Source organism: Strix uralensis, chromosome 13 (assembly GCF_047716275.1).
Source record: "Strix uralensis isolate ZFMK-TIS-50842 chromosome 13, bStrUra1, whole genome shotgun sequence".
In the NCBI taxonomy this organism is placed as follows: domain Eukaryota; kingdom Metazoa; phylum Chordata; class Aves; order Strigiformes; family Strigidae; genus Strix; species Strix uralensis.
This window is the reverse complement of record NC_133984.1, coordinates 3,430,221-3,457,385: the sequence shown is the minus strand read 5'-3', so window position 1 is coordinate 3,457,385 and position 27,165 is coordinate 3,430,221. Positions and strand designations below refer to the sequence as shown.

At 34.2% G+C, this 27,165-nt stretch overlaps 1 protein-coding gene across 4 annotated transcripts in view; it reads left to right on the top strand.

The window, feature by feature from the left end:
- Window positions 1-27,165, top strand: part of CHM (CHM Rab escort protein) — an 83,617-nt gene that overhangs the window by 33,331 nt on the left and 23,121 nt on the right. For 3 of the 4 annotated variants that reach the window (XM_074882239.1, XM_074882240.1, XM_074882238.1), the window contains exons 9-13: window positions 13,454-13,531; window positions 19,251-19,355; window positions 20,242-20,305; window positions 21,243-21,339; window positions 25,869-25,961. In XM_074882239.1, the coding sequence (XP_074738340.1) occupies window positions 13,454-13,531; window positions 19,251-19,355; window positions 20,242-20,305; window positions 21,243-21,339; window positions 25,869-25,961 (437 nt within the window). The remainder of the gene's footprint in view (window positions 1-13,453; window positions 13,532-19,250; window positions 19,356-20,241; window positions 20,306-21,242; window positions 21,340-25,868; window positions 25,962-27,165) is intronic. The other variant, XM_074882241.1, reaches the window with a different exon arrangement.

Sequence of the window (27,165 nt, the reverse complement as noted above, 5' to 3'; positions counted from 1 at the left end):
TCATTATATTACAAGTGCAACTTGTTATAGCTGGCTGTTGTGGGGGCTGCCTATGGTAATAAGTTCCTAGTACTTATATGAGATAATTGAACTCGTACGTAGCTATCCCTTTCTCAAAGTGACAGAGGAGGCTTGGAGTGATGTCTGTCCAAAAGGGTGACTGAGCATTTTGGAAGGCTGAGAAGATTGGTATTTTAGTCTTCCTGAAGTTACAGGAGGAAACATGTTTTCAATTTGTGTTACTAATTAATGCTGGGAGTGCATCTACCACTCATAGATGGATATTTAATAATGAACTGGATTTTTCTGAAAGAAGCAAAATTGTGCCACATGTCCCAATTCATTATTAAATTTTAAAAAATATGTAATTCTTTCACCTTTGTTACATCACAGCCTTATACAAACAGGGTAACTGCCGTGAAATAATGTCCTTATTCTCTTGGCATCATTTTGTAGATCTGTATAGACCCAACAGCTTCCACTTACGACTTAAACAGCAGAAAAGATACCATGAAGCCCTGTTACACCAAGCCGTATACAGGCTGCAGTTTTACATTCTCACATCTTAAACAGCAGCCATATGTTCTCCACTACTAGAGCCCTAGAAAGTAATTAAACCAAAAAAACCCTATTGATTCCACGATAAAACAACATCCACTTCAACCCCTTCAGTTGAACTGTGGGCAATGATAATGTAGTCTTTAGCGTGACTCCTGAGGTGTGCTAGGGATCGTAGCTCTAGCAGAGGAGTTGTTGATGGATGCTTTTGGGGACCATCAAGAATACATGTGCAGAGGGTGGGCGGTTTTAATTTTCAGTTGTTTCCATCAGTTCAACTGGCTTTTAAAAGGCTGAGGGATTTTTTTTTAATCTTTTTCTTTTGCTGGCAAGCAGCCTTTCCATCTGCTCTATGTGGGTTTTTAATGTAGTAACCTGTAGGTCTGAAGTAAACATTAGCTCTATTTAAAAAAAGCAGTATTGCATGGTAAGGCCATTTTGTTGTCTGAGTGATATATTTGTATATTATTTGTTTAAATATCAGTGCAGAGTCTTAGCTGCTTTGTTTTTTGTTGGTGGACAATTTCTGCTTTTTACATGTGCTACTGGTAAGAAATTCTGTTTTGCAGCACGCTGTTGGGCATTATCTTCCTGTCTTGTCTGTATGATAGATTCTGATTTTCTTCTCTCTAACAGTATCTATATTACTGCTAATACTTAAATTACTAGCTTGAGCCTATTTGGCAGTATATAGGATGGATGCAATTATACATTGACAGAAACATTCTGGAATAATTACCATAGTTCATGGAAGGTATCTATAAAGTACCTGGTTGGCACCAGCAGCTGGCCGTGTTGTGGAAAGTCTTATTTGGCCTTAGCAGCTAATGAAGGCCTCATGCAATTGTCTTGTATGATGTATATATGTAGATTACCTAATGTTTCCATTAGTTCATTAGACAGCTAGGCATTGTTCTGTACTACATTGAATAGAAATGTTATTTGGTAACATCTTTTGTTAATAGCCTTTCATCTGTTCCTTAAACTGTACTTGGTTTTTGTGGAGATTTATGGAGATTTTAAATGGAGATTTTTTATGGAGATATGGAGATTTTAAAAAATGTGGACCTACATAATTAGATGCCTGGACAGACAATTTGTGAACAAGAGTTGTTTTTAGGTAAGTACTCTGGACACAGTCCTGCAGTAGAACTTGTGTTTGTAGACTATGGATGTCTTTCTGTTTTTATAGGACTTCATGTGGGACTAGATATCTGTACGTGACCAACAGGTTAATAAATGAAAATATTATCAGAGCCATTATAGTAGCATAATTTTTGCTGTTAGACCTTACTTGGTTTCAAATACCTGGGAAAAAAGTGAATTTAATAATTAAAATTGAAATTAGAATTTTAGTTCCATTTTTCCACTGTAGATCCTTCCCAATATAATTTCTCTTGCATTCTTGAAAGCCCTTTGGCTTTATTTTGTTTAATAGCCAGCACATGAATTTTCTGATCTGTAACAGCAATATGTTTCAAGAGTTAGCAATAGTGGTGTCTAGAAATCTTACAGATATTCTTATCAGAAAAGCATTCCATGATCACAGGAATTCTTAAGATGGCTTGAACTTTCCACTGATGTCCATTTATTGCTGCATTTGAGGGTTTTTTTGCTAAATTGTCAGTCTTATAGTAAGGACAATATTTTAATAGTTGAAGCAAATTACTCTGTCAAACCAAGAAGTAATTATACCTTTTAAAGGTTTGTATTACAAACAATCTAATCCAAATAAAGTCTAAATGTCTTTGTTTTTAAGTGAACAGTTTAGGAGGCAATCACAATTTTTGGTGAGATTAATCACATTTTTTATAGGTGGTCTGCCTTGGGTATTATGTCTTGCTAAAACTGAGCAGTATCTGAAGAATACTGTTCAGACTGTATAGTAAAGTGGTAACGCCACAACCTATACATCATACCCTACAGTTTTTATCACCAGGTTATCAGAGTAAGGTGTCACCTGTTCTGTGATTTCTAACCACCGTTCTGTATTCTGTTTTAATGTAAACCTCTTAAGCGTTTCTTGCAGCCAGTTACACTGTGTGTTCTCATCAAGGCTACTGTTATAAATGGCATGCATGCATATTTATGTGAATGAGTCAAAGACATTTGTAAGTCACATCCTTGCATTCTAAATGAATTCTGCATAAACAGTACAACGTTTTATAACTACTGACGACACTTGAGTGAGTAAAAGCGGTGTTAGTTCTTTATTGGTTTAAACAGGTATGGTTTAGGAGAGAAAATTAAACTTTTATATCACTGTAATGTACCTCCCAATATGTCGAGGTACAGATGTGAGATTTCTATCTCCATAAATTGGATTCGTGGTACAAGGAAGGTCATTGGAAGCCTCATGCTATTCTGAGATGACAAGCAGCAAAACTTTTCCGGCCTGTGTAACAGCTTCCTTGGGTTCAAACTTCTTGGTATGAAACTGTTAAGTCTTCTGCTTTCTAATGAAGTTGTTGTAGTAGTATGCTTAATAAAAATAAATGTAGTAATATTTCATTCTTGAGGAAAATCAAAGTAAGCCTTTACATTTGATATGGTAAACATAAGACACCAAAGCTTTGATATGTAAGGCAGCTAAGGGAATCAATGTATGTTTTGCAGTTTGCTGTTAACATGTTCGTTGCAAATCTTTTTAGTGACATTCTTGAAAAAATGTCACTAAAGAAAACCTATAATTGGGCATCATTATAAACTGTAAAGTCTCGGTGATTACAATATTTAGAATATTTAGTGTGATCTTGATGTCTTTTTCTGTTTTTAGAAAACATTAGGAAATAGCCCAAATATTTTCTGATGTAGGAGGTTAATGTTATTGTCAGCTTGCAAATTTGCCTTTGTAACAGGGGAAAAAAAGATACTTGACTTAAAAGTCTGAAATATGTCAAATATGAGGACATACTTGGTTTTGAATGTTGTACAAAATTCATCTTTTGTAACTTCTTTCCATCTAGTTTTTCAGAAGCAAAAACTTTTTGAGTTTTTAATGATTTTGAGGAGTGTTTGGAAGTGCTATTTTACAAATATTGTTTCATATAGTTCATTTTTTACAGTTCACCTCAATGAAATGTGCCTCTTATTTGCAGTTTTCATTTGAGAGGAAGTCTTTCTGTAAGCTTTCAGTTGTGATTCTCTTCACCCATGACCAGCGTTGTTTAATGACTGACAGATGAGCTGTCAGTTGTAGGTTGTGGCCTCACTTCTGTGATTTTTCTTAGTGCCTCCTTTGTGAACACACTGAATTTTGGGGAAGACTGTGCATAGTTTCTTTTCAGTTTGGTTTCAGATTCTTTTTTCTGGTCTCTTGCAAATACGAACATCCAAATGGTAACAAGACTTTCTGAGAAGTAGTAATGCAGTTTTTTCCCATTTGAAGTTTCAGAGGGAATTGGAGACTACACTGTCTGTCATCTTGTAAAGCTTCTACGGGTGATATATGTCTTTTTTTCTCTTTGTTAAGAGTCATCCAAGAATTGACAGATGTGGTTGTGGTAATAGGTGCTGAGGTGGTGGAGTGTCTTCAACTGCTTTGCCATAGGAATTAGTGATTTACTGATTTTATGGGTAGTCAGTTAATTACTTGCATTTCCTATAAATAGGACTTTTACATTGTGTATGTATTTGGTGGGCAATATAACCTTATTTTAGTAGTTGTTACAGATTCTAGCTGAAATTAGTCATTTTTGTGTCAGTGCCAGTGACAGTAGTAATTTTGTGATGGAGGAAAGATCTGATTAAGACGGTTCATCTCTTTCAGTCCCTATATTTACAAGAAGATTAAGAGTCCAGGCTGAAATATGATGGATTGTGTGATTGATTTGGAAGGTTCCTGTATATATTTCAAAAATGAATAATCAGTTTTTACCCTTACATTTGAGCTATTACCTGCTACAAATGTCAAAGCTTCTGAGGTTGTTTCAGGTACTTGAACATTTCCAATTATGTCCCTGTTACAATCCCTAGGAAGGTTTTAGTGTTAGGAAATCAAGACTGGACTTCAGGAAACCTGACTGTAATAAGCACTTAGAATTGATATATTAAAAATTTAGTGCAACATCTTTTTCATTTGAATCTATACGTGAATATCATGTCTCTAGGCAATATGTGGAACTTCTCTGTATGTTAATTGTGTGATTTGGCATATTAATGAGATATTCAAACAATGTTAATTCCTTGTGATGATCAGATATGACAGATTTGAGTCTTAGCATGTGTGCAATTTGTGCAATTCTGTGCAAGTGTGAAAGAATCACAGGTGATTTAAAAAACATAGGCCGTATCTGAGATACGGGTTCAGTGCTACACTTCAAAATACATATTTTCGTATTTACATATTTCTTATCACTTAGGATTATTCCATTTCTTCAGACCTGAAAATTTATTTTGAAATTACCAACATGTCAGTATGACCTGGTTTCTACTAAAATACTGAATAGTAAGTGTAGCTGCAGTGCTGCTTTCTTTTTAATTGTTTTCACTTGCATTTCGGTGAAATAATAAAACTTTTGATGTAGTTTGGCTTTTAAAGACAAATTTGATATATTTCTCTTCACTTTGTTGGCAGATGAATGTAGAACAGGCAAGTGTAGTTAGCATGATTGTTTGTAGGATCAGTTGTTTGTTTTTCCCTCTAAGGAGAAACTCTTTCTTCGGATAAACATCAGCGAAGTGAGATAATCCATCATTCTGAGACCTGTTCACCAGTGATGGATGGATAGATTGGTAAAGTAACTCAATAATCTTCATTTTTTTCAGGTTATTCACAGATCAGTGAGCATTGTCGTTAATAAAGCTATGGAATGCTTTTGTGTCCTTGCCCACATTATTTCTCAGAATTTGACAGGAAAAGGCTTTTAATTTGGAAATAACCTTTGTTGTGAAATGCATTCTAAAGTGTGTGAAACTTTGAAGATACCTTCCCATTTTAGATTTTAGCTTTCTTCACAGTGAGATGTTTGTCAGTTCTTTTTTTGAAAAAATATTTACAAATATGAGCGCTTTTCTGCTCAGTATTTTACTGACTAGAAATACAGTGTTCTTCAGAAGTTTATACCTCGTGAAGGCCTTCAACCATTAAAATATATCACATGGAATGTTCTGATTCATATGAATGTTGTCAAAGTGTATTGATTTCAGATCCCTAACTAGGCATGGAAAAGTTTTCAGTGAAGAAATTGTATTATAGGGGTTAGAATATACCCTATGGTATAGTAGAAATAAGCGTAACATTACATATTAAAAAAGGCTGAAAATAACTTAATTGTCCTGCTCTCATTCTTGATCATTCTTGCTTCATTTTACAAACATATTTGGAACTTAAAAGCACAAAATATAAATGCTGTAATGAGATGATATTTCAGTAATTATTCACTTTAATAATTAAGACGATAATATGAAGGAAGTATATCTAATACATTATTTGGTATTATCTCTTAACAGTCTCTTAACAAGTGAATTACTCTCTGCTTGGGTGGGGATATGCAGATTCTGGTTTATATGTGCTTCCTGAGAATTATGACTCAGACACATGAATATGTTGCAGCATTATCAGAAGATCTATGGAAATGACAGGAATGTTTATTATTGGAGCAAATCTGGGATGTAAATGCAGATGTAATTTAGCAGAGTCCTTTTTCATTAAACTAGAAGACAGAGGAAGGTAGGTTCCAAAACATTACTGAATTAGTAAAATAGTCCTTGAATTTCATTGAGGGTTAAGATAACTTGAATTTTTATGTCTTTTCTGGAGCAGAGAACACATAAATGGATTTTATAGATGAGCTAATGCTTAGTGACTGGTTTCTAGTCACTCGTTTTTGTGTCTCTGCCCTACGGTCCTGATCTCCCAAGCTCCACTTTGAGGGAAGAAATGTTGTATAATTGCAGCTAAACGACCTTGTGCGAGGAACAGCTTCTTCTCTTACAAGGTCGATAGAACTTGGAGCCAGGCAGGTCTCGTACTTCCATCTTCCATAGAGATTAGTCTTCAGAGTGTGTTTGTAGTTAACTGCCATCACAGTAGTACAGAAACTACTAAACTTTTCTTCTTTTTTCTTACTTTTCTCCTCCTCTGTAGTAATTTCAGTGCTTTAGCCATAATTTCCTGGACACTTGTTACTTATTTAGGTTGAATATGTTGCCTGATGGATCCTCACCTCACTTTCATGTAAATCACCTGTTTCTTGAGTTTAGCATCCCAGAGAATTATTCTTAATCTAAATTCAGTAAAAATCAGTGTTAATTGCAATATCCTTGGAAAATGTTTATATAATTCTTCCATTTAATAAGCCAGTATTAAGCAACATTTCTTTAAAATTCCAGTGAGGTGTTGAACCAAAATTCTTGTATGCACAGTTAGTGCGGCACTTCAGAAGTAGACTTTTCCTTCAGAAATGACTTAAAGCTAAGCAGCTGCTATTCTAGAGCAGATTTTTGTAAAATACTAGGCACATACATGCTAGCACTTTTTCCTGTAGTTATATTTGTGCAACTTCAGTATATCTTAAATGAGGAATTTTTTTCCTGTGGTTATTTTAAATGTGGAAGATGGGAAATTAGTTTCGTAGTTGAACGTTTGTAGAAGAGGATACCTAACAAGTGTGCACAATTACAGAAGATGTTTGTGATGTTAATGACTTTCAAGTGCATGATTAGATAAACTGGTCTCTGGTTTATTTTTTCATTTTAGAAATTTATTAGTGGATACACCTAAGCTACTTTTCTACCACTCTTAGACTCTCTAAACAAGTCTTCTACAAGAGTCATTGGTAACATGGCTCTTGTATTAGTAATTAGCTTGCTAATACTGGAGTTGCTTAAATTACTAACAGTTTGTTAAGTGAAAACAGACATTTAATGTGGTCTTATTTTTGCCAACAGAACTTTCTCAGGTTTTAGAAACAGCTTAATAAATCTACACTTGCATGAGGCGAGATTGGAAGTCTAGTAACAAAAATGTATGATGAACTAAGATTTTTATTGCAATGTCTTCTAGCATTTGAGTTTCAGAAAACAGAATTGGAATCTTGAGCCTATAAAAGGCAGCATTGACTTGCCAAACCCCTAAACTTGCACATCACATAGTAGGAGCTCAAATGTTAAAACTCTTGAAATAGTTGCACTTCAGTGCAAATTTGGCCATTCAGATATCATGAACAATAAATATTAATCTTTGCCAGATTCTGATGAAATAAATGTAAATTATTACTATTTTGTAATCATGGAAAAAAGTGCACAGTGGGTCTAATGCATCTTGGGGTAAGTGATAACTAGATATATTACTCAGATTCTTGAGTTTTGTGCTCTAAACAAAATCAAGTACACCTCTTTGTTATCTTGTTACTTATTTTATTCTCAAATACTATATGCTCTACTAAAATTCCTCACAATATGTGAATATATTTTTATAAATTTAGCAGTCTAAATACTATACAATAAAAAGGAGCAATTTCTTAGTTTTAGAAGGAAATTTGGATTTTAAATCCAATCCCTTGCTCAGCGGTGGCATTTGTTCCCTGATCTGTCACTATTCCTGCCACTTATGTCTTTCTCCATGAAAAGAGTTTGCTGAAACTGAAATGAGCAGAAGTCTTTTTTTCCCCCCAGTGTTTTGATTGGGAGCTTTGCCATTACTGCAATTCTTTCTATAGCATTTCCCAGTCACAGTGCTCGGAATTTCCTTTGGTTTTAGGACAGAAGCAAAGATCTGGTGAAGAAATCATCTTGCTATATGAGTAGAGGCATAACAACTGTGGTTCCTGCAAAATACTCTTCAGAAGTTAACTATCTTCCAGTTGATAACTGTGCAGGAGCTCTGTGACAGTTTTAAAACTGTCATTTTGCTAATTGGATTTATAGACTAGGCTGATTCTGTAATCTTTCGGGACCTTTTTTTACTTTTACAGGAATGCTGAACACAGTCTCCAGGAAAAAGTCAAAATATTTGACTCTTCACTTTCTTGCTCAAGCATTTATTGTCCCATATTATCCTTTCCAATAGCTCTCCAAATGTCAGGACAGTTCTGGTTGACATTGATTATTATCTTTAGTGCTGTGTTGTTGTGTTTTTTTTTTTTTTTGTCTTCATCCGGGTGGATGCACATACTACGATTTGATTTTTTTATGGGAACTCTATATTGTTAACTGTAGCCATTTTATTTATTTGATTTGTCTGTATTCTCCATTTTAATGTTTTTAGAACACACAACAATACTGTAGGAAATGCTGAAGTTCTAGGGACCTTTCAGGAACCACAGAATTTAACATAAGAACCAGGTCACAGCTTTCTCTGTGTGTAAAATAAATTGAAAGAGAACAATTCATTAATTCAGCACCTGGCATGGTTTTTTTGATCTTTCTCCAAAGCTTGCTGTGCTGTACATGGCAGTATTCATCTTTAAGGAGGGAAGCAGATAGTGTTTGCAATATGGGACTGTACAGTTGGGGAGAGAAATACTCAATTTTTTAATTAATCGCTCCATGCATTTTAGAAAGTAGAAGACAATCTATATGCTAGAAATAAAACCTACTTTTTTTGGTGTAAAACTATGTGGTATGGCTTTCCCTTTCTTTTATGTAGTTTCAGAATGAACTAAGGATAACTCTGCAATTTAAGGGTGTTCATTGTATCTCTGTGTTGAAAATCAAAATGTCAGATGGAGAGACATTCTATTTTTGTTCAATTAATATCGGGGAGCATTACATCAAAGCAGTAAACTCCTCTTGTAGCAACAGATGCAGCAACCCTGAAGCCTATTTTCTCTCTTGTTGCATTAGTGTTTAATTAAAGAAAACAACTAGTTGGAGGCAGTTACTTTCTGTGAAATGTAATGAAGATTTATTTTGTAAGTGACCTTCACTGTATTAGCTGAATCAGTAATCAGTAAAATTAATAGAATAATCAAATTATATACAATCATAAATCATCACGAATATGCTGTCAAAAATTCAGCTTTTAATATGTCCTATTGTTTCACAGCTGTATTAAAAATTACAGCTGCTGATTCCTGCCTTGATGAGAACTGAAATGGCATTTAAAGGCTGTGTATGATGGAGGACTACCAGGCCAAAAATTTTCACAACTGTTAATTTAGCTGTAATAGGATTTGATGTCACCAGGGCAGAGTTGAAGTTGAGTACAGTGTTGTTGCTATCTTTCAGCGAAACTTGAATTATTGGTGTAGGCAGTCGCCAGTTAATTAGAGTAATATCAGTTTAAATGTCTGTCATTTAGGGTTAATAGTATCAAAGAGTTGCCTTGTACTTGAAGTACAGTCAAATCATCTTGAATAGACTATTGTATAAAAGTAACATTAGCACAGTGATTTTACTTTGTCATAAATTATTGGGATGCTGTTTAGTTTAATATTTCAATTTCCATATTTAAATAATTTTGGCAAGTTCTTCCTAATCATGTCATTTTTCATGCTAGGCTGTTTTAATAGGTATTTTGGCTCTTTGTAATTGTTTAGCACAACACAATTAAAATTCCTTTCCATTTTCATTTAAAAAGAGAAGTTTTCCGCTGGGCTACTATGAAAACAGGTCATGCCCTCCTCCACTGGATAGCAGGCTACTCTTGAAAATAAGTAATTCACATTTTTGCGCAGCCAAGCAGCAAAGTTCTTTCAAAGCATGCTAGAAAAATAAAGCGCATATATCAAAAAGCCCTTGACTGTGGTTGAAGTCAAAGGAAAAATACAATTCACAGTTTTTAACAAAGGAATCTTAGTTCTAGTTAGGTTAATAGTGCTACTCTTTTATACAACATATGAAATAAATTCATCTAAGTTGGTTTGAAAGATCCTAATACATGGTTTGTCAGGCCAGAAGCCATTGATTGCAGCATTAGAGATAATAAGCCTGTAGCTCAAGTCTCTATAATAATTCCTCAGTGGATGTTTAACCTTTGTGTCATCTTCAACAATCCAGACAACCAAGGCTGGGACTTAACGTGTGTATTATCCCTGCTTTTGTATGGGTAGAAGAGGTATTTCTAGGGAACTGGATCTTCTGATTCAGCCTGTAGTAAGCGATATTGCTGACATTTCCTTACACTGCTACCTTTTGGAGTACTACTCAGATGCAAGTTGGTAACACGCTTCAGCCGTTTCCTGTGATGCATCATTCATGCAGTTTAAAAAAGGTATTGCAGTACTAACTGCCTTTCAACTATCTAATAGGACTTTTGAATGCCCATATGGATTCATTCCATTTTAGGAAGTCAGGTTTGCAGCCATCTAGAACAGATATCTAAAGCTCTTTTAACTTCAGAATAAAATTAAAACAAACAAACAAAAACCACAAAAAAACCCCACCAAGAAAACCACCTGTTAGTAAACCAGGAAGATCCTGGTATCATCCCAGAAGTCTGGGAGAACTGTGTTCTGCCAAACCAGCCTGCCTTTCGGATCTGGTTTGTTTGCTTTGGCTAGTCGGATGCCTAGCTAATACTAGGCAGGTATTAGAAATATAGTCACACTCACCTGTTAAATTACAGTGTAAACCCTACCAAAAGATAAATAGAATTGCACATTTCTATTTTAAACACAATACCTAGGCAGACTCTGTTAATGAGATGGCAGGTGTAATTTCTGATTTTTATGCCCTGCCAGTTTCAGCTCTGTCCTTATATCTGTGAGCTGAACATCAAATGGCTGGGCCACACCAAAGCTCTGCTGAATAACAGGAACACCAAAAAACTCCCAGTTTCCTTCTCTGGCGTTATAAAATGGAACAGTGTGTCACTGCATTGAATGTGCTACAGACTGTTTTGTGATTTACTCATAAGAGGCTATTTACTTTTGAATAATAGGGATCACAAGAAGAACACAGGTGTATTTAACTTGTGGGACAAATGTAGAGTTGTCAAATGTCACTTGATAGCATTTGGCAGTTGTCTCTGATAGAGCGGTTCTCTCTGAGGAAAGGATATGCAGTTTATGTCAGTATGCAGATTATTTGTTCATTCTTTTTCTTCAGCATACATGAGAAGAGGTCAGTGATAGCTGATTGATCTGAATGAACCACTGGAGATTCTTAAATAAGTAAATAAATTAAAAAAAATACATTAAAGATTCCTAAGATACATCAGACACTGCAAACAGTCCAAACCTGAAATTGTATTGTAGGGGATCAGACACATCTCCCCCATCTTTTTTCTTTATTTTTTTCCACTAAGTAATTTCCATGCTGACTAGAAATTTTTAAGAGAAAGGTTATTTCTTTTTTAAGGTAATTTGAAAAATATTTTAAAAAATGTTCTTACTGGTTTACTTTTTGTCACACCAAGTTTTAGAGAACTTCATCCTCTGCATTTTGTATTATTCTTATAGTAAGAATGCCCCTGGAATAATGCACTGTAAACAAAAAACTGACTGAAGTTTATCTTAATTCACAGCTAATCTTGAAGCTTTGTCCTTGAGAATCTCTAACATATATTCTGTTTCTGTAAGATCGTTAATTTCTTTGCATTACAGTGCTCTCACAGAAAGTTTAAAGAGGTTTTAAAAAATACATAGCAAAAAGAATACTGTAGTTGTATATACTTGCTCGACAGCATTTTGAAGAATGTGAGTTTATAGTAAAATCTGTCAGGAGCCAGAATTAAAAAAAAAAAATGTTAAAACTAGTGATATCACAGTCATTTCAGTGTTAATGTGGGTCCAGTAAAAATTTTAGGCATCACTTGCAGAAAAGGAAAAGGAAACTTCCGGTTTTTGTGAATTAATTTACCTTGTGTTGCATCGAATCAACAGAATAGTAATCCCCAGAGATTAAGCTGGTTTTTTGGCAGATAGAGGAAGTTAGGATGTGGGGATTCACCTGACATCGTGTTTATCACCAGACCAACTGAACTTTTACTGTGTAGCTTTATGGGAGAGCAGTTTCAGACTTTGTGCGTAGGACAGATTCATCTGGTGAAGGGTGTGTCAGAGATACTGACAAGGGAGTGATAAAACTGCCTGACTAGTGATGAAATTTTGCAGTGGGCTGACTTCATATGGAGTCCCTCATACTTAAATTTCATAATCTAGTTTCTTTAAAAACTGAGTTTCCTTAGAGTTTAAAAACCATGTGAGTTGTGATACTGGCTTAATGTTTGGGCAGCATAATTTTCTTTGGTTTGGGTATTGGCTTTTGTTTGTAAGTGGAAAACTGCTAAATATCGTACTATACTTTAGCTTCTGAAAAAGCTGAGCTGTGAAGCTGGTTCCTTTTTTTATTTAGGAATTTTTTTTATTACCAGTCCATGCACAGAGTATCTCAAGCATCTATATCATAACATAGGCAGAACCTAGAGGAATCACTGTTCGTAAGAGGTCATCTTTACACTGTAAGAAATCTTCATTCTGTTGGAGCACTTCTCAATGAGCTCAAAATCTGAGCTGCTTGTAGTCAATGAAGTTCCCACGGTGTGTTTTCTAAGAGTAGAGAAATTACTTCTGAATCACACTTAGAATTCTGGTAGGAGGTTGGTATGGTCATCGTGTGTCTTACATTCTTAGTCTACACCACGTGCAATGTAGTGTGGTCAGAATATCAGTAGATATTCTATGCACCTTCAGTAAATAGGTGCTTTTCCATCCTGAATGACTGCAGCTGGTAACAGAGAATGAGTGCTGAAGCTAACATAACAATTTAGAGGATGAAGATAAACGCTAATACAAAAAAAGTTATCAACGTATCCTTTACAAAAACTATAGAACATGCTTTATTTTGATTGGTTTTTGATTGTCTGATTCAGAGATTAAGACGTGTCATTGAAAATGTACTACAGCACGCACAGTACTTTGCCTTGCTTAATGACACACACTCACATTGATTACAATTAGTTGTGATAGGAGTAACCTTTATTTTTTTTTTTTACCTAATATGTTTCTAGGATGTGTGCTGTATTTGGTGGTATCTATTGTCTTCGCCATTCTGTGCAGTGCCTTGTAGTGGACAAAGAATCTGGACGGTAAGGGTAATATAAGTAACCTTCTGTTTATATACAAAATACAGATGAAAAATGTGTTAAGTCAATTTAAAAAAAAATGATTCTTCAAAGATCCTCCTTGGTATTAATAACACATCAACCTTGATTAAAAGTAATTTGTGTATAGGTCCTCCAGAACAAGGAAAGTGGGTCTAGAATATAGAAACTAAATTAATTTCCCTGTGATATTACTACAGCTCCTGATCACCCAAGCTTGGAAGACAAATCATTTCAGCTGCCGGGGGGCTGGTGATGAGTGATGTTAGTTTTCCTTGTGGCCTTACCTACTCTAATTGATTTTCATCAGATGACAACAAAGCCCTCTGTTATTGCATTTTTAAAAATGGAGCTCACCTAAAGACTCATCAGATTAATCTTTGCTGATAATGCATGTCACTCCAAGAGAAAAGACTTTAATGAGTTTTTAGGTAGATTGTTGTCATAAACTATGCTGCCCTCTTATCCTAGGATAAATTCTTTTACAACAATATCAGGCCTGTAGGCAGGTTTAAAGTTGAGCTAAGAAAAATCAACCCATAGTTTTTTCCATAGTGGCATTTTTCACACCTCTGTCAATTGTCATGGTTTCTGTTACATACATTTTATCAGTTACTGGTTTTAATTGCGGGCTTCGGTTCTCTTAAGAGTCTGTTTTCAGCTTAGTTTCTGTAATTGAAAAGTTCAAAATGTTCTATAGAAAATGTTGAAAACATAGTAAGATTTAGGAAAATTAGTAGTTAAATGATCGGTGTAATGTGTTTACTTTCCAGTTGCATTGCAAATGCGATTCTTTCAGCATAGTACTTGTAGTTAGATTTGTCATGACATGGTCAAGTAGTGTCTGTTTCCCCTGAAATTCTATAAACAACAGATTTTATCTTTCTGTCAGTTCCTTAAGGTTCTGAAGTTCCTTGCACAGTTTTAAGACTTTGAGATGCAAATGTGATAGTATTTCATCATGTGTGGTGTTCTAAGTGCATAATTCACATGCAAATGAAATTATGCCCCTTTCATAAACTCTGTAGTTTATTTTCACAGTAATATTTGAACTTTTAGTGTAGGCAGCTTTATTTTCCAATAATGTCTAAATAGCTAACTTGCTCTTTCAGAAAGACAAAGCTTTCAGTTAGCAACTTCCAAACACCACTCTAGAGATCTTGACTTGTCAGTGGTGCTGGTTGCCCCAGTTTTCAGCTTTCTTTGCACGTTTGGAAGACCTTTGAAATGGACTTTTTCTTTGTTAAGGTTATATGTATTCCAAAAAAGGTGGAGTGCTGCTTTGCAAGACTTTACCAGGCTTTCATTATTCCGAAATCATTGGTCTTTTAATAATGCCATTATCTGATACTGAATATGAAGCAGCACAACAGATCCAGCTTCCCAACTCTGGTCACCTGCCTTCTCCTTGGAGCTGCCCGCCTGCTTCTGTGGTCTCTTTTTAGGTCTCCCGTAGTTTCAAAGCAGGTATTTTACAAGTAGCATTTCTACATCAAAGTAAAAGTAAACAAAAAAAAATGTATAGAAGTGTCAGACTTCTTTGAGATGAGGAAAATAATGCAGCCTAGGTCTTTCATTGCTAAAGATATGTTTAAAAGTGTATTTTTAGCAATGAAAGAAGGATCATATAACATTCTCTTTTTTTCCTAATAATTTTACAAAGTCTCAGTCATCTTCACCATAGCAAAAATGTCACTCAAAAATCTGTTTCTTTCACCCAGTTCTATGTTTTTATTCAGTTATATTATTTTCTCTTGATTTTTCTTTTCTCTGACCTGAATGCAATAGTGCTTTTATTTGCTAAGTCTTTTCCTTAGTTACTTAGAAGCTATCCAGTTTGTTGCTAAGATCATCACTATTTCCTTTCCCTTCTTTTTCTTTCTTCATGTTTTCTCTTTCTTTACTGTGTATTCATTACCTCCCTGCACCAGCTCTAGTTTCCTCTTGACTTTGGGCTTCACTGTGTTGCCTAATAAAAATCAGCTATCAAATTGTTAATGAGGGTATTTATGAGTTACTGAGCTTTTGAGTCAACAGGACATTAATAGTAATTGGTAACAGACAAATTCATATCTCGTTGTCAGTGCAGCTGTCTGTAGTTTCAGAGGCAGCTTGCCTTGGTTACAAATAGGTTAAACTCCTAACAGTAGAAATTGAATCAAATTGTGCAGCATTCATTACTATTTCATAAGCATCTTCCTTAGTGCAGTTATTTTTTCACTCTTTTTAATATTCTTGCTGTAGTACATGGAAGGAAAATTATATTTACAGCTACAGCCTTGATTTTCTTCTCAAACTTTTTATTGATAATTTACAGTTTAATTTGAAGTCCCTAAATAGCACCAAAGCTTATTCCAACTCCTTTCTAGACATGGCTAACATTCTTTCCAGTACAAGAAAAATAAAACACCATTCAATATCTAGTTGAATTGCTTTATCACTTTTTTGCTACCCGTAACTGTATATACAGAGAACAGTAGATTTCATCCCCAACTATACAATTATTTTTATCATTTTACTATAGCCCTTTTTATAGACATTAAAGTTTCTGGTAATTTGGTAATCCACTTCAAATTTCTATTTTTTACGTATTGTATCAGATTAGGTCTGCTGTTTTAATACATATGCAGAACATCCAGCATTCTTGATAGAACTCTGATGCTGTTAGAAAATAAAAACCACATCATATTCCTTAGGTTGAGGGAAAAGCACAATGAGTGTACACATGAAAATTATTTTTTTTCTTGTTTATTTTCTCTATGTTTATTATAGATCACGTTGGGTACATATGATAAAATTTAAAGTATTTTAAATTACATGGATTGAATTAATAATAGTGGTAGGCATTTTATGTTGATCACACTTTACATATGTTTCCAATTACATAATTCTGTCTCAAAAATGGAAAAGATATGATAAATGGAAATTTATACATCTGTAATAAAAAGATATAGCAAACACATAGTAATTTACATATCTTTCTTGAAATATTGCATACTGGCTTTGTCAGTGCTGGTAAGTCCATTTCAAGGATGTCGCCCTTAGTCCATTAGTTTGGATAATGAGCCCTATAAAGTACATTTATAACTCGTGGCACTGCAAGGAGATGGATTCTAATTTTCATCCTTTTATCTAGACACATTGAAAGAAGGTCAATGGAGGGTTCTGTATGATTCATTGTCGCAACACATATCAGATGACAGAGACCTGATAATGTCAGTGCATAAGTGTTTTCCATATTTGGAAGCAGTACTTGAAAGAAAATTTCTCAGCATCATCCTTTGAAGTAAAGTGGAGACTGAAATTAAAAGTGCTATCTCTTCTTCTGTTTAAAATCTTATCAAACATATGACCTGATAGCTATTCCTGAACAAAGGAGAGGAAACAACACTTAGCAGGAAAATAAAAAGTGTGTAGTTGCTTTCGCTGGCTTTGAGTGATGCAACATGACATTTAATCAACCTTTCCTCTTCAGTAATGTTTAGGGGGTGGCAGGGGAAATTGTTTCATAAACAATAAGAAAGGTTATAATTAGAAATGAACTGTAGCAGCTTGACTTCCTTGTTTATTTGCAGTATTCAAATGCGTGCTTGAGAGTTAAATTAGTTAGGTTAACATTGAGAAAAAACTTCTTAAAGTTCCAAGTGTAACACATGTTGAATAGAATGTGATTGAAACTGTATGAAGAATACTACATGTTTAAAGTTAAACAGTGCTTGTACCATTAAACTTCTTTTAATTACTGTTTTCACGTGACCTGTTGAATTTGAATATAGGTGTGTATGTAGTACCCAGATTCCTGTGAAATCAACATGAGCAGTTAGTGTTATAAAAATGTGCTTAATTGTCATAAACCTCTTAACATTTGCAAATAAGCATTGTGTGCACCCTTTTTCAATTTTCATATCAGATTACAGAGGCAACTGGTTTACTAAAGCTAGTGCCAGCTGATTGCTATTACTTATCTACGTTTGGTTCTCATCTCTAGTTTCATAGACTGTTTGGATCACAGAAGCCAGTGAATAACTTGAAGTTACAGAAATGCTGTTTATTCATAAGGCATAACTTGTGTGTCAGATACTGATACAGGAATAATGTTGTGCTGTGATACAACACAATTAAATCTGTAAGGGATCTCTATCTTAGGCATCCTTTTGTTTCTTTTGATGTTTGCCCATGCGTGTGTGTGTGTAAATGTGTGTGAGAGGATTTGCTGGTTTGAACCCTGTATATTACATCAACTGAAACATTGAGATACCGATTCAGAATAGTTTAATTTTTAAAAAGCGGTAACTTTCATACACCAAGCAAAAGTTAAGTAAAGCTAATTTGCTTTATTTATTTGTACAGTAAATGTTCTGATATTGTAGAAAACCTTAAAATCTTGTTTTAGAAATTGATACCAAGCCTTAAAGATTTTTAGGATATGGAAGCAAACTATAGGGAAAGAAATTGTAGTGCATGTATTTTCCTTGCACTTTAAACAGAAAAAGCATTCATTAAGATAGGTGCTCTTTAAACCTGTAGGGGTTTCTAAAAATGTTTGCCATGTCTCATTTTGAGGAAAATGTGTACAATTAAACTGAACACAAATCATGGCATATAGGAATCAGCAGTAGAGGTTGTTTCTAGTTAGTATCTGTATGCAGCCTTCTTTTTATTTGTCTCATATATATAATTTAGTTTCATATATGTTATATATAAGTCTGAAGTTTGTTCTTTGATAGAGATATTTTTTCCCCCCATTAAAATCTGAAATTTGTATCCTGTTCTCATTTAAGCTCTCTGAATTGCTTTTTTCCTGTGGTTTGCATTTCTGTCCCATTTATAAGTTTTTTAGTCTGTTTTGTTACACTTGACTCTGAAAAATTTTGTAGTAGTGTCTCAGCTGTTAATTATTCTCATTTTGTTTTGACGGTGGGGGTGTCTTGGGTTGGGTTTTGGTTTTGTTGTAGTTTTGTTGTTGGTTTTTTTAACTTTTTCAAGTATTGCCTGAGGTACACATGTTTGGGTTACAATTTGTATATATTCAAAGACAAACTGGTTCTATCAGGAACGTTTCTGTTACTCTTACAGCAGTGTGACTTAGTTAATCCTTCTCGTGTGTAACTTAGAGATAAATAGTATATTTAGTCACAAATGTAGAAGCTCAGAAAAACTCTTTTGGAACAGTCTGATGCACACATTTCTCAGGGATTATTCCTTACATCTTTTCAGTTAGTTTGCCATTTAATTTGTCAAATATTACTGTAAAAATAAACTTGTCTTTGGTAAAGGTTGCTGACTGGGGAAAAATGACACTGCATTAGGGTAGCATCCACAAAATAATTCCCGGTATTACTTTTCCATGTATCATGAGGTAAGAAACGTGTGCTGTTTTCATGTGCAATCAAATGCCGGTGTTATTAGCTTATATTTAGTTTTCCTTATAAAGTGACCAATTTAATAATGTTCTGATATCATTATCTATAATGACATTGCATGTAAGAATTAGTATATACCAGGTAGAATGTATAAGTCTAGGATATAGTTGTCAGTTTCAGTTGAGTTGGTTTAAGGGTTGACATCTTAAGGAAATGTGTAGCTAACTTACTTGAAAGATATAAATGATGTGCTGTATAACTCAATTTCAGAAATTTACGCGTGTGTTTGTTGCCTTATATCTAAATTTCTTATTTTGGTTTGATTTTTTTTTTTAAAATAGTTGCAAAGCTATTGTGGATCATTTTGGCCAAAGAATAAGTGCTAACTATTTTATTGTGGAAGATAGTTACCTTTCAGAGAGCGTATGCACAAAAGTGTGTTACAGGTATGTAGTAAAACAGTAAACATAGAGATTTATTTAAATAATAATGTATAGAGTACCCTGCAAGTTAAGCTTAAGAGATTATTGTCTCCTGCTTTATCTTTGCAGTACAGTTTAGTTCTGTGAATAATTTTTCTCTTCTATATACTTGAGGGCATACCGTATACTTTCTATCTTCAGGTTTTCTCAAATTGTCCTCTAAATCATATTCCCCTTTTCCATATTTAAAAAAAAAAGCATTATCTCTTAAGTGTGTTAGAGATTTCATATGTGTTAAAAAGTGTTTGGAAGGTGGAGGTGCCTATTGCTGTTCTTGCTTTTAAATTTGCTCAGGTTTAGAAAAGTATTACAAGTCATTGGTTTCTGTGATTTTGCTTATTCGTGCCAAAAACATTGGACATATACTGCCTTTGTCTTCAAAACACTGCAGAGAAGATAGTAGCAAAACTGTAGTAGTAGGTGCAGTGCAGAAATAATCACAGGCAGTGGAGGATTAGAACCTTCAATTCATGAACTCCACCTTAGTGTATTTCCCATTAATCCAAAGTGTTCTGTGCTGTTTGGAACATAAAAAGTCCTGTAACATGCTGCTACTAATCTTGATCAAATAAACAAAAGAATTTTTTAAAAATCAGAAGGGTATTTAAGCTGTTTTATATAACTGCACTGGCTTATTTATTTGTCACCTATTTTGGTCATTGAAAATACTACATTAATGTTCCTACTTCAGCAACACTCAAAATATCCCGCTAACAGTCATATTAACAATTATATGGTTAAATATCCTTCCCACAGTATTATGTCTAGATTGGTATTGCCAAAACTGCGAATCCAAATTGCTATTTTTAATGTTTTTGTGAAATGCCATAATTGTTTTATTTAATTGTAGGCAGATCTCCAGAGCAGTGCTCATTACAGATCAGTCTCTACTAAACACAGATTCAGAGCAACAGGTATATATCAATTTTGTATCACCTCCTTATGAACTGTGAATTGTATGTATTAATATTTAGTTGTTGGTAGGAATTAATTGATGCTTTTGTTTCTGATTGAATCCAGCTTTTTAGTCAGTTCTCTCAACTGATAATTGTTTAATCCATTAGTCTCTATAAAACTGTTAGGAATTTTATTTTAGTTAAAGGACTTGGGTTTCCCTGGTTGGTTTGCACTATATTAATTAATCTAAGCTGCTGTCTTTAAGGCAGTTCATTTTGCTTGCTTTTTCGTAAACTGTTACCCTTAGTATTAACTGTTAATTTTTCTTATCTACACTTTGTTCAAAGTTATTTTGGTTTTTTTGACATTCGCTTTTACTGTTCGAAGTTTTTATTGTATGCGTTCAGATCCTTCTTTAAACGTTTCTGCTTTGTCAGTCTTTGCAGGCCTTAATTTTAGAGGATATTAATCTGTGTTAAGTGTTTCTTCTGGACACTTCCTGTATTCTTGTAGGTTAAATAGGATCTACAAAATAAGAACATATATGACAGAGAAATCTGTTCTTCCTAAGTCTTGCTACTAGCAGTCCTACATAAAAGTGCCTCAGTCATTCTCGCCTAGCAGTGCTCTGCCCCGTGTTCAAAAACAATTTTGCAGTCTCTTGCTAACAGAGTTTCTACACTGTCATCCTTTTGGAAAGGGCTGTGACAGGAGGTTTTCTTTCTGTTCTACTGCTGCAGACATTCCTAACTAAGGTGGCCTTGCTGAGTTAGGTAGAAATTCTTGAATGCTCAAATTCTGCAGGATTGATTGCACACATTGTTACTAATAAACCAGAAAATGAAATTGTATTGACTATCTGCAATTATTTTTCACCTTTACTCAGAATTGTGTTGGTTTCCTCAGCCTCCGTATTACTCTGCTTTAACATAAGTTGTTCTTTCTGCTTGATAGGTTTCCATTTTGACAGTGCCTCCAGTGGATCCAGGAAAACCAGCAGTTTGTGTCATTGAGTTGTGTTCCTCCACCATGACGTGCATGAAGGACACTTGTAAGTACAGTGTATATGCAATCTTAACTATATTTTTCTCTTTGTCAACTCTGAAACAAAATATAAAGTATTTGTGTATCATTCATCTGCTGCACAATGATCAGGCTATTACGTGAGAAAACAGTGTGTGCTAGGCGACTGTTATCAGCAGATGAGAGAAATAGTCCGTTGTCTTCAATCTATACCAGTTGTGTACTGTTTCACATGGCTTAGGAATCATACTACAAGATTCATGTTGCATTTGATTTTTTAAAAATTTACATGTGATAATTATTTAAGTCTTACTGTGATTTTCATGGTAATAAAGTATATTGTTCTTTACTTCCAAATGGATCAACCATCAAATGTTTCTTTTAACACTGATGTGGCTAATAAGCTTGATAGTTGTAGTCTTATTAGTACTGGGACAATATTCTGTTGACTGTACAGTAATTATAAAATAGCACCAACAAAGAGCTTTTTGTTATGACTGCCGTATTTGTTTTTCAATTTAAAAAAAGTATTAGAATTTCACATTTTGTTTATTCTGCAACATTTAAGACAACTGAAGGTTTAGTAGAATGGCAGGTAAGTTTAGAGGTGAGCTCTAGCAGACTGTTTCCTTTCCACTGTAACTAGCTAAAATTGTGCAGTCTTCAAGTCAAATTATTAAGATTTTTTTTAGCTTAGAAATGTTTTCTTTGTAAAATTTTCTGCCAAGAATTTAGTTTACCATGACAATTAAAGGGCCAAAACCCACCCGAAGTATTTTCTTAAATCATTTCTGAAAAAACCTGTAAGCAAAAAGGTGGGATCTTAGTTAACATAGCTGCATGTTTGGGTTTTTTTTCCTTTCAAACTACCTTTGAAATTTAAGACACTCATTATGCCGTAGGACTCTGTGGCCTCATAAAAAATGCTACAAATTTTTGTTTTCATAAGGATAGGTTCTCAGTACAAGCATCAAGTATATTTCAGTATTATTTGTAGCAGAATATTTTGGAGCATATGTTCTTGTTTCTCCTGTTTTCTTAATTGGCATATACTGAACAATTAATAAGTAGGTTAATAGACCTAACACAATATTTTCACTGACACAATAATAAATCTTTCCTTCAGTATAAAAAAAAAAATACTGTAAAGCACATGAATCTTACTGGTAGTTTGTTGTTAGTTTGTTTTATGAAAATGAACTACCTTAGCTGAACTGTTATGTTGAAGTACACTGTCTGGGGGCTTTTTATCTTCTGAAAGTTTTGGTGGAGGTGGGATTATGTCCCATTACGAGATTTGGAGGGAAGGATTGCATCATGAAATTGTGAGCTAAAGTTATAAAAATTATTTTAAGAACTTTGTTATTGTTGTCTACTGCATTAGATTCTTTAATTCTAAAAATATCTGAGAGATCACATTTCTAGAAGGGACATCCTATTATTTCCATTAATGGTTTTCTATGTACAGAGCTTTATGACTCTGTTGTTGGTATTTTATGTGAACTTGAAATAGATGAGCAACAAAATGTTCTTATTGGGTATTTATTTTTCTTTCCAAATTCTGCTTCTGAGTTCTGTTAAATAGATTACCAATTTGGGACACTATGGAAGATAAATAGAATTAGAGGTTACCTGACCTAATGCTTTTTAACAAAAAATAAGTAACTGTAATAATAACCTATTTATTTCACTGTTACCTGGGCTTGAACTCGGTTCTTTGCATAAGAAGAGTGAACTAAACTATCAAGTCACTTAAAGTTATATTTCCTACTTAAATAATAAAAAAAAGATAATCCTGTAATTAAGAATTTAGTGCTATAAAGCATATTGTTAATATTTATCCTTTAAATAACTGATTTACTTTATTTAAGTGTTCACAAAATAGGTATATATCAGGAAGTGAAACTAAAGGATTGATGTTCAAGTAGATATAAATTATTAGTTTCATGAGAATTTCTGTGGTGCTGAAACATTAAGGTTTCTGTTATTTATTTTCTCCATAAATTCTTCTCATTTCAGAAGAGAAGGTACTATATTCTGTAATGAAATTTGTCTTTGTGTATTAAAGTAATGTAGTTCTACTTTAGGTATAGTTGAGTTCTAGTTATGGGACATATTTCATAATTTTTTTAAAAACTTTTACATCATTATCTGTAAATGGGTTTTAACCTGACTGATTTCTCCTTCAAACAATTATTTAAGATAAGTATACAAATACATCTACTCTTTGATCACACTGCATAAATGACAGGCACATAATCTGTATTGCCAGTTGAGTGGAACCAAACTCCTTCACTTGCCCTAAAAATTGAGACTGTAATGATGAAATCATGAACTAAACTCATCGTTCTTCTTGCTAGAAGAATTACTTGAAGACAAATGTTGGCAACCACTGTAACTAATGCAGTTATACCTGAGTAAATCAAATATAATCAAAATATATACTGATGACTGTGACTCATAGCCATAACCTTAAAGATAATAAAAAAGATTTTATAGAAAGTAAATGATGTGAACTTCAGTGATTTATAGCTTTTTTTTTTGAGGAAAGAATCACAGAATCACAGAATAGATTGTATTACAATGTTTGGGATTGTAAACATTTAGTTAAGATTACAGGGAGACTTTCATTATCACCACCTGTTTTCTTTTACTTAGTACGTATTCCTTTTAGACAGAAGGTTTGCTTTTGGTTCAGTAAAAAAAGAATATTAATGTTTGAATATAATCATAGAATCATTCAGGTTGGAAAAGACCCTTGGGATCATGGAGTCCAACCATCAGCCCTACTCTACCTGTGTGTGTGTAGTCCGAAAGCAGAGGAGCATGAAGGGTTAAATTTCTGGTCCTCTTGGAGTCAGTGTCAAACTTTCTGTGGCATAACTGCAGCCAGGAACAAGATACGTGTGACATAGTTGTAAATAATGACACAAATATAGCCAGACTTCAGATTGAAAAGAAATAAATGTTATATGGATTTAAAATAATGCTGTAGGTGTACATTGCTGTTAAATTGATCAGAAATGTACAGTAATGAAGAAAAAAAGAATCAGTTTAAACTTTGTACAAAGATACATTCAGCTTCATGATTCTCTGACAGATACTTCTCTGCTGCTAAGTTTGCAGACAACTGTTCAGTAACAAATGAGTCAGTTAAGGTGGTTTTATAAAAAACTTAAAGATGAAGCTTTTAAATATCTGAGTGAATGGATGTAAAATTGGGGGATAAAGCAGCAGAGTACCTGGTTCTGTATCTGAATAGAGACCAATGGAACAGAAAAGAGGTCAAGCGCTGCATCAAGTGATTATCTTTTCCAAGGAGTCAGCAACTTCACTAGCTTGCAAAACAGAACAAATAAAGGAACAGTATGTTCTGTGAGGAATCCGTTTAGCAACTTTTTTTTCATGAAAACAAGTGCATTAACAAGAAATCTAAATATCAAATCTGCATTATTCAAGCAAAACTGTGAATTTTCACAAATTCAAAATTGGATTTAGTGACATTGATTTGCTTATGCTGTAAGGTGAATTTTGATTAATTATACAGTTCCAAAAATACGTTCTTGTGGTCTATAATCTTTTCATGCCATCTTTTTCCTGCATGGGTTTGCTGTACTCTGTGATTTGTTTCTGATGTGTACAGAGCACCTCTTGAAATGAAGTACTTGAAATCAGTTTTGCAAATCCTAGAAATCCTTGCTGGCCCACCTAACCTAATTTCACCCTTACCCAAACACAAAACTGTTGTTTCTCCCATTGTTTAAGAAGGTGAATGAATGAAGTGTTGTAGAACAGTTCTCTGATATTCAGCAGTGCTTATCTTTAAATTCTCTCTAGTTTGTCAAAACATAACAGTGTTCTCAGTGTTCTTCATTCTCTGTGTGGCTGGAGAGAAACTGAGCTGCCAGCCCACTTGAGCTGTAACTTAAAACGTGTGTCTATTCACTTCATCTCCTATTTACTGTTTAGTACAATAAATGAAATGGAAGTCTTGCTCAAACTTTTTACTTCAGTGGAGAAAAATAGCTTCCTACTTACACCAGTACAGCCAGACTTAAACTGTGAGTAGCCGAATTTCCAAATTCCCACTCAGTCCCAATTTAGCTCTTAAAGGAGAGTGCTGATGAAAGTAGTGGTATTTCTGGGTTTAGAACGTTGTTGAACTACTAGACTGTCAACACCGATAAGAATGTTCTTGGGGTTTCTGGAGGTCATTAATGATAAATACGATGTGTCATCCAGAATCTTGGTGCTGCTTTTCCTGGTATCAATAGACACCGTTTCATAGAACGGCTTTCTCTGTGTCTGCACTGCCAACATTAAGTTATACTTCCATCTTACCAACATGTACGGAAGAGGGAGATATTTACAAGATGTATTAAGAAAATTTCTGTGTGGTGTATATACACTGTATTTCCATAATACAGTACTTCTCTGGATTCAGTGAAGTGATTATATGAAGAGCAGTGATTTCTAAAGCCTGATGTGCCTTTTAAAATTGTAAATTATATATCTGTGTATTGGTGATTGTAATTAGTGTGTCTTCTCTTTTAACAGATTTAGTCCATTTAACCTGTCCATCAACTAAAACTGCTAGAGAAGATTTAGAGCCTGTTGTACAGAAGTTATTCAATCTAAATCCAGAAAAAGGTAAAAATAAATAAAAGAAGTATTAAGAGATTATTTTGCAAAAATATAGTTTACCCTTGTAACTAAAGTATCTGTTACTGAACATCTGAATCTGTCATCAGAGTCAACATATGGTGAGCTGCAATTTAGATACCAGCATTTCAAAATAAAGGAATCTATTTTGAGAGTGAGATTGATTAGACAGATGTCAGGTTTTTTGTATTTCATGATCTAATGTTCCAAGTCTTCTTCAGCTGTGGTTTAACTTCAGTATACTGTAAGTGTCTAGGACCTTTTTAATTTTTCACACTTTCTTTTTCATGGAAACATATTTGCTTCTCAGCATGTCTTTCAAAGGTGCAGTAGTGAAATGAAATATTTGTGAATCTGTTTTTTTACACTATCCTGTTTTTTAGTGATTTCTATCACTTGGGTATCCCTAACAAAAGTTTTCAAACCCCTGAAAGTTAATGCTTTTCTCCTCCAGCTGCCAGATGTGCTCAGTGCTATAAGATTTTAGTTTTCTTTTGCCTTCTCTTATTCTAAGACTGTTGCTCATCTTTTTGTTCTCTTCTTCAGTTGCTTCCTTGTTGCTGTTTTTAGTTGAAATTCTCTGGATTCTCCTTTAAGCGGTGGAAGCATAAAATCGTTACATGCTGCAGTGTTATCAGGAAGATAGATTTCCAGCCATTATCAATAATTAACTATTTGGCCCTAAATTCAAGGAGACCTTACCAACTACTATCATGAACTGTGACCTTGAGATGGACAATTTCAGTCCCAGAGGAAAGTAGCTGTTGACAAAGCAGTTGTTGCCTAGAAAGAAATTGTCGCTGAGATACTTCGAGCTAGTGCCACAGAAGTCTGTGAAATTTATCCCGAGATCTTGAATTTAATCATATTTTTGGTAGATGCTCATAGAATAGGTAGTGTGCACATAGAAGGTGTTGCTGTGTTCTAACCTTGGCAAAGCATTTTTAAATATGGTGTGCTCATACTTAAATACAGTAAATCATAGTTCTTGTATAAGAAAACAATACTTAACTGTCAGTGAAGTGTTTATGTTCATATATATGCCACTTAGTAAGATGTGGAAGTGTTTTATAATATTTATAATTGGTTTGCTTATAATATTTGCTACTGTGCCTCATTAGGGAAGCATAACAGGAATTTAGGTAGAATTTTCTGCTGTTTGAAGGAAAAAAAGCAGTCTTTTATGTGGCCA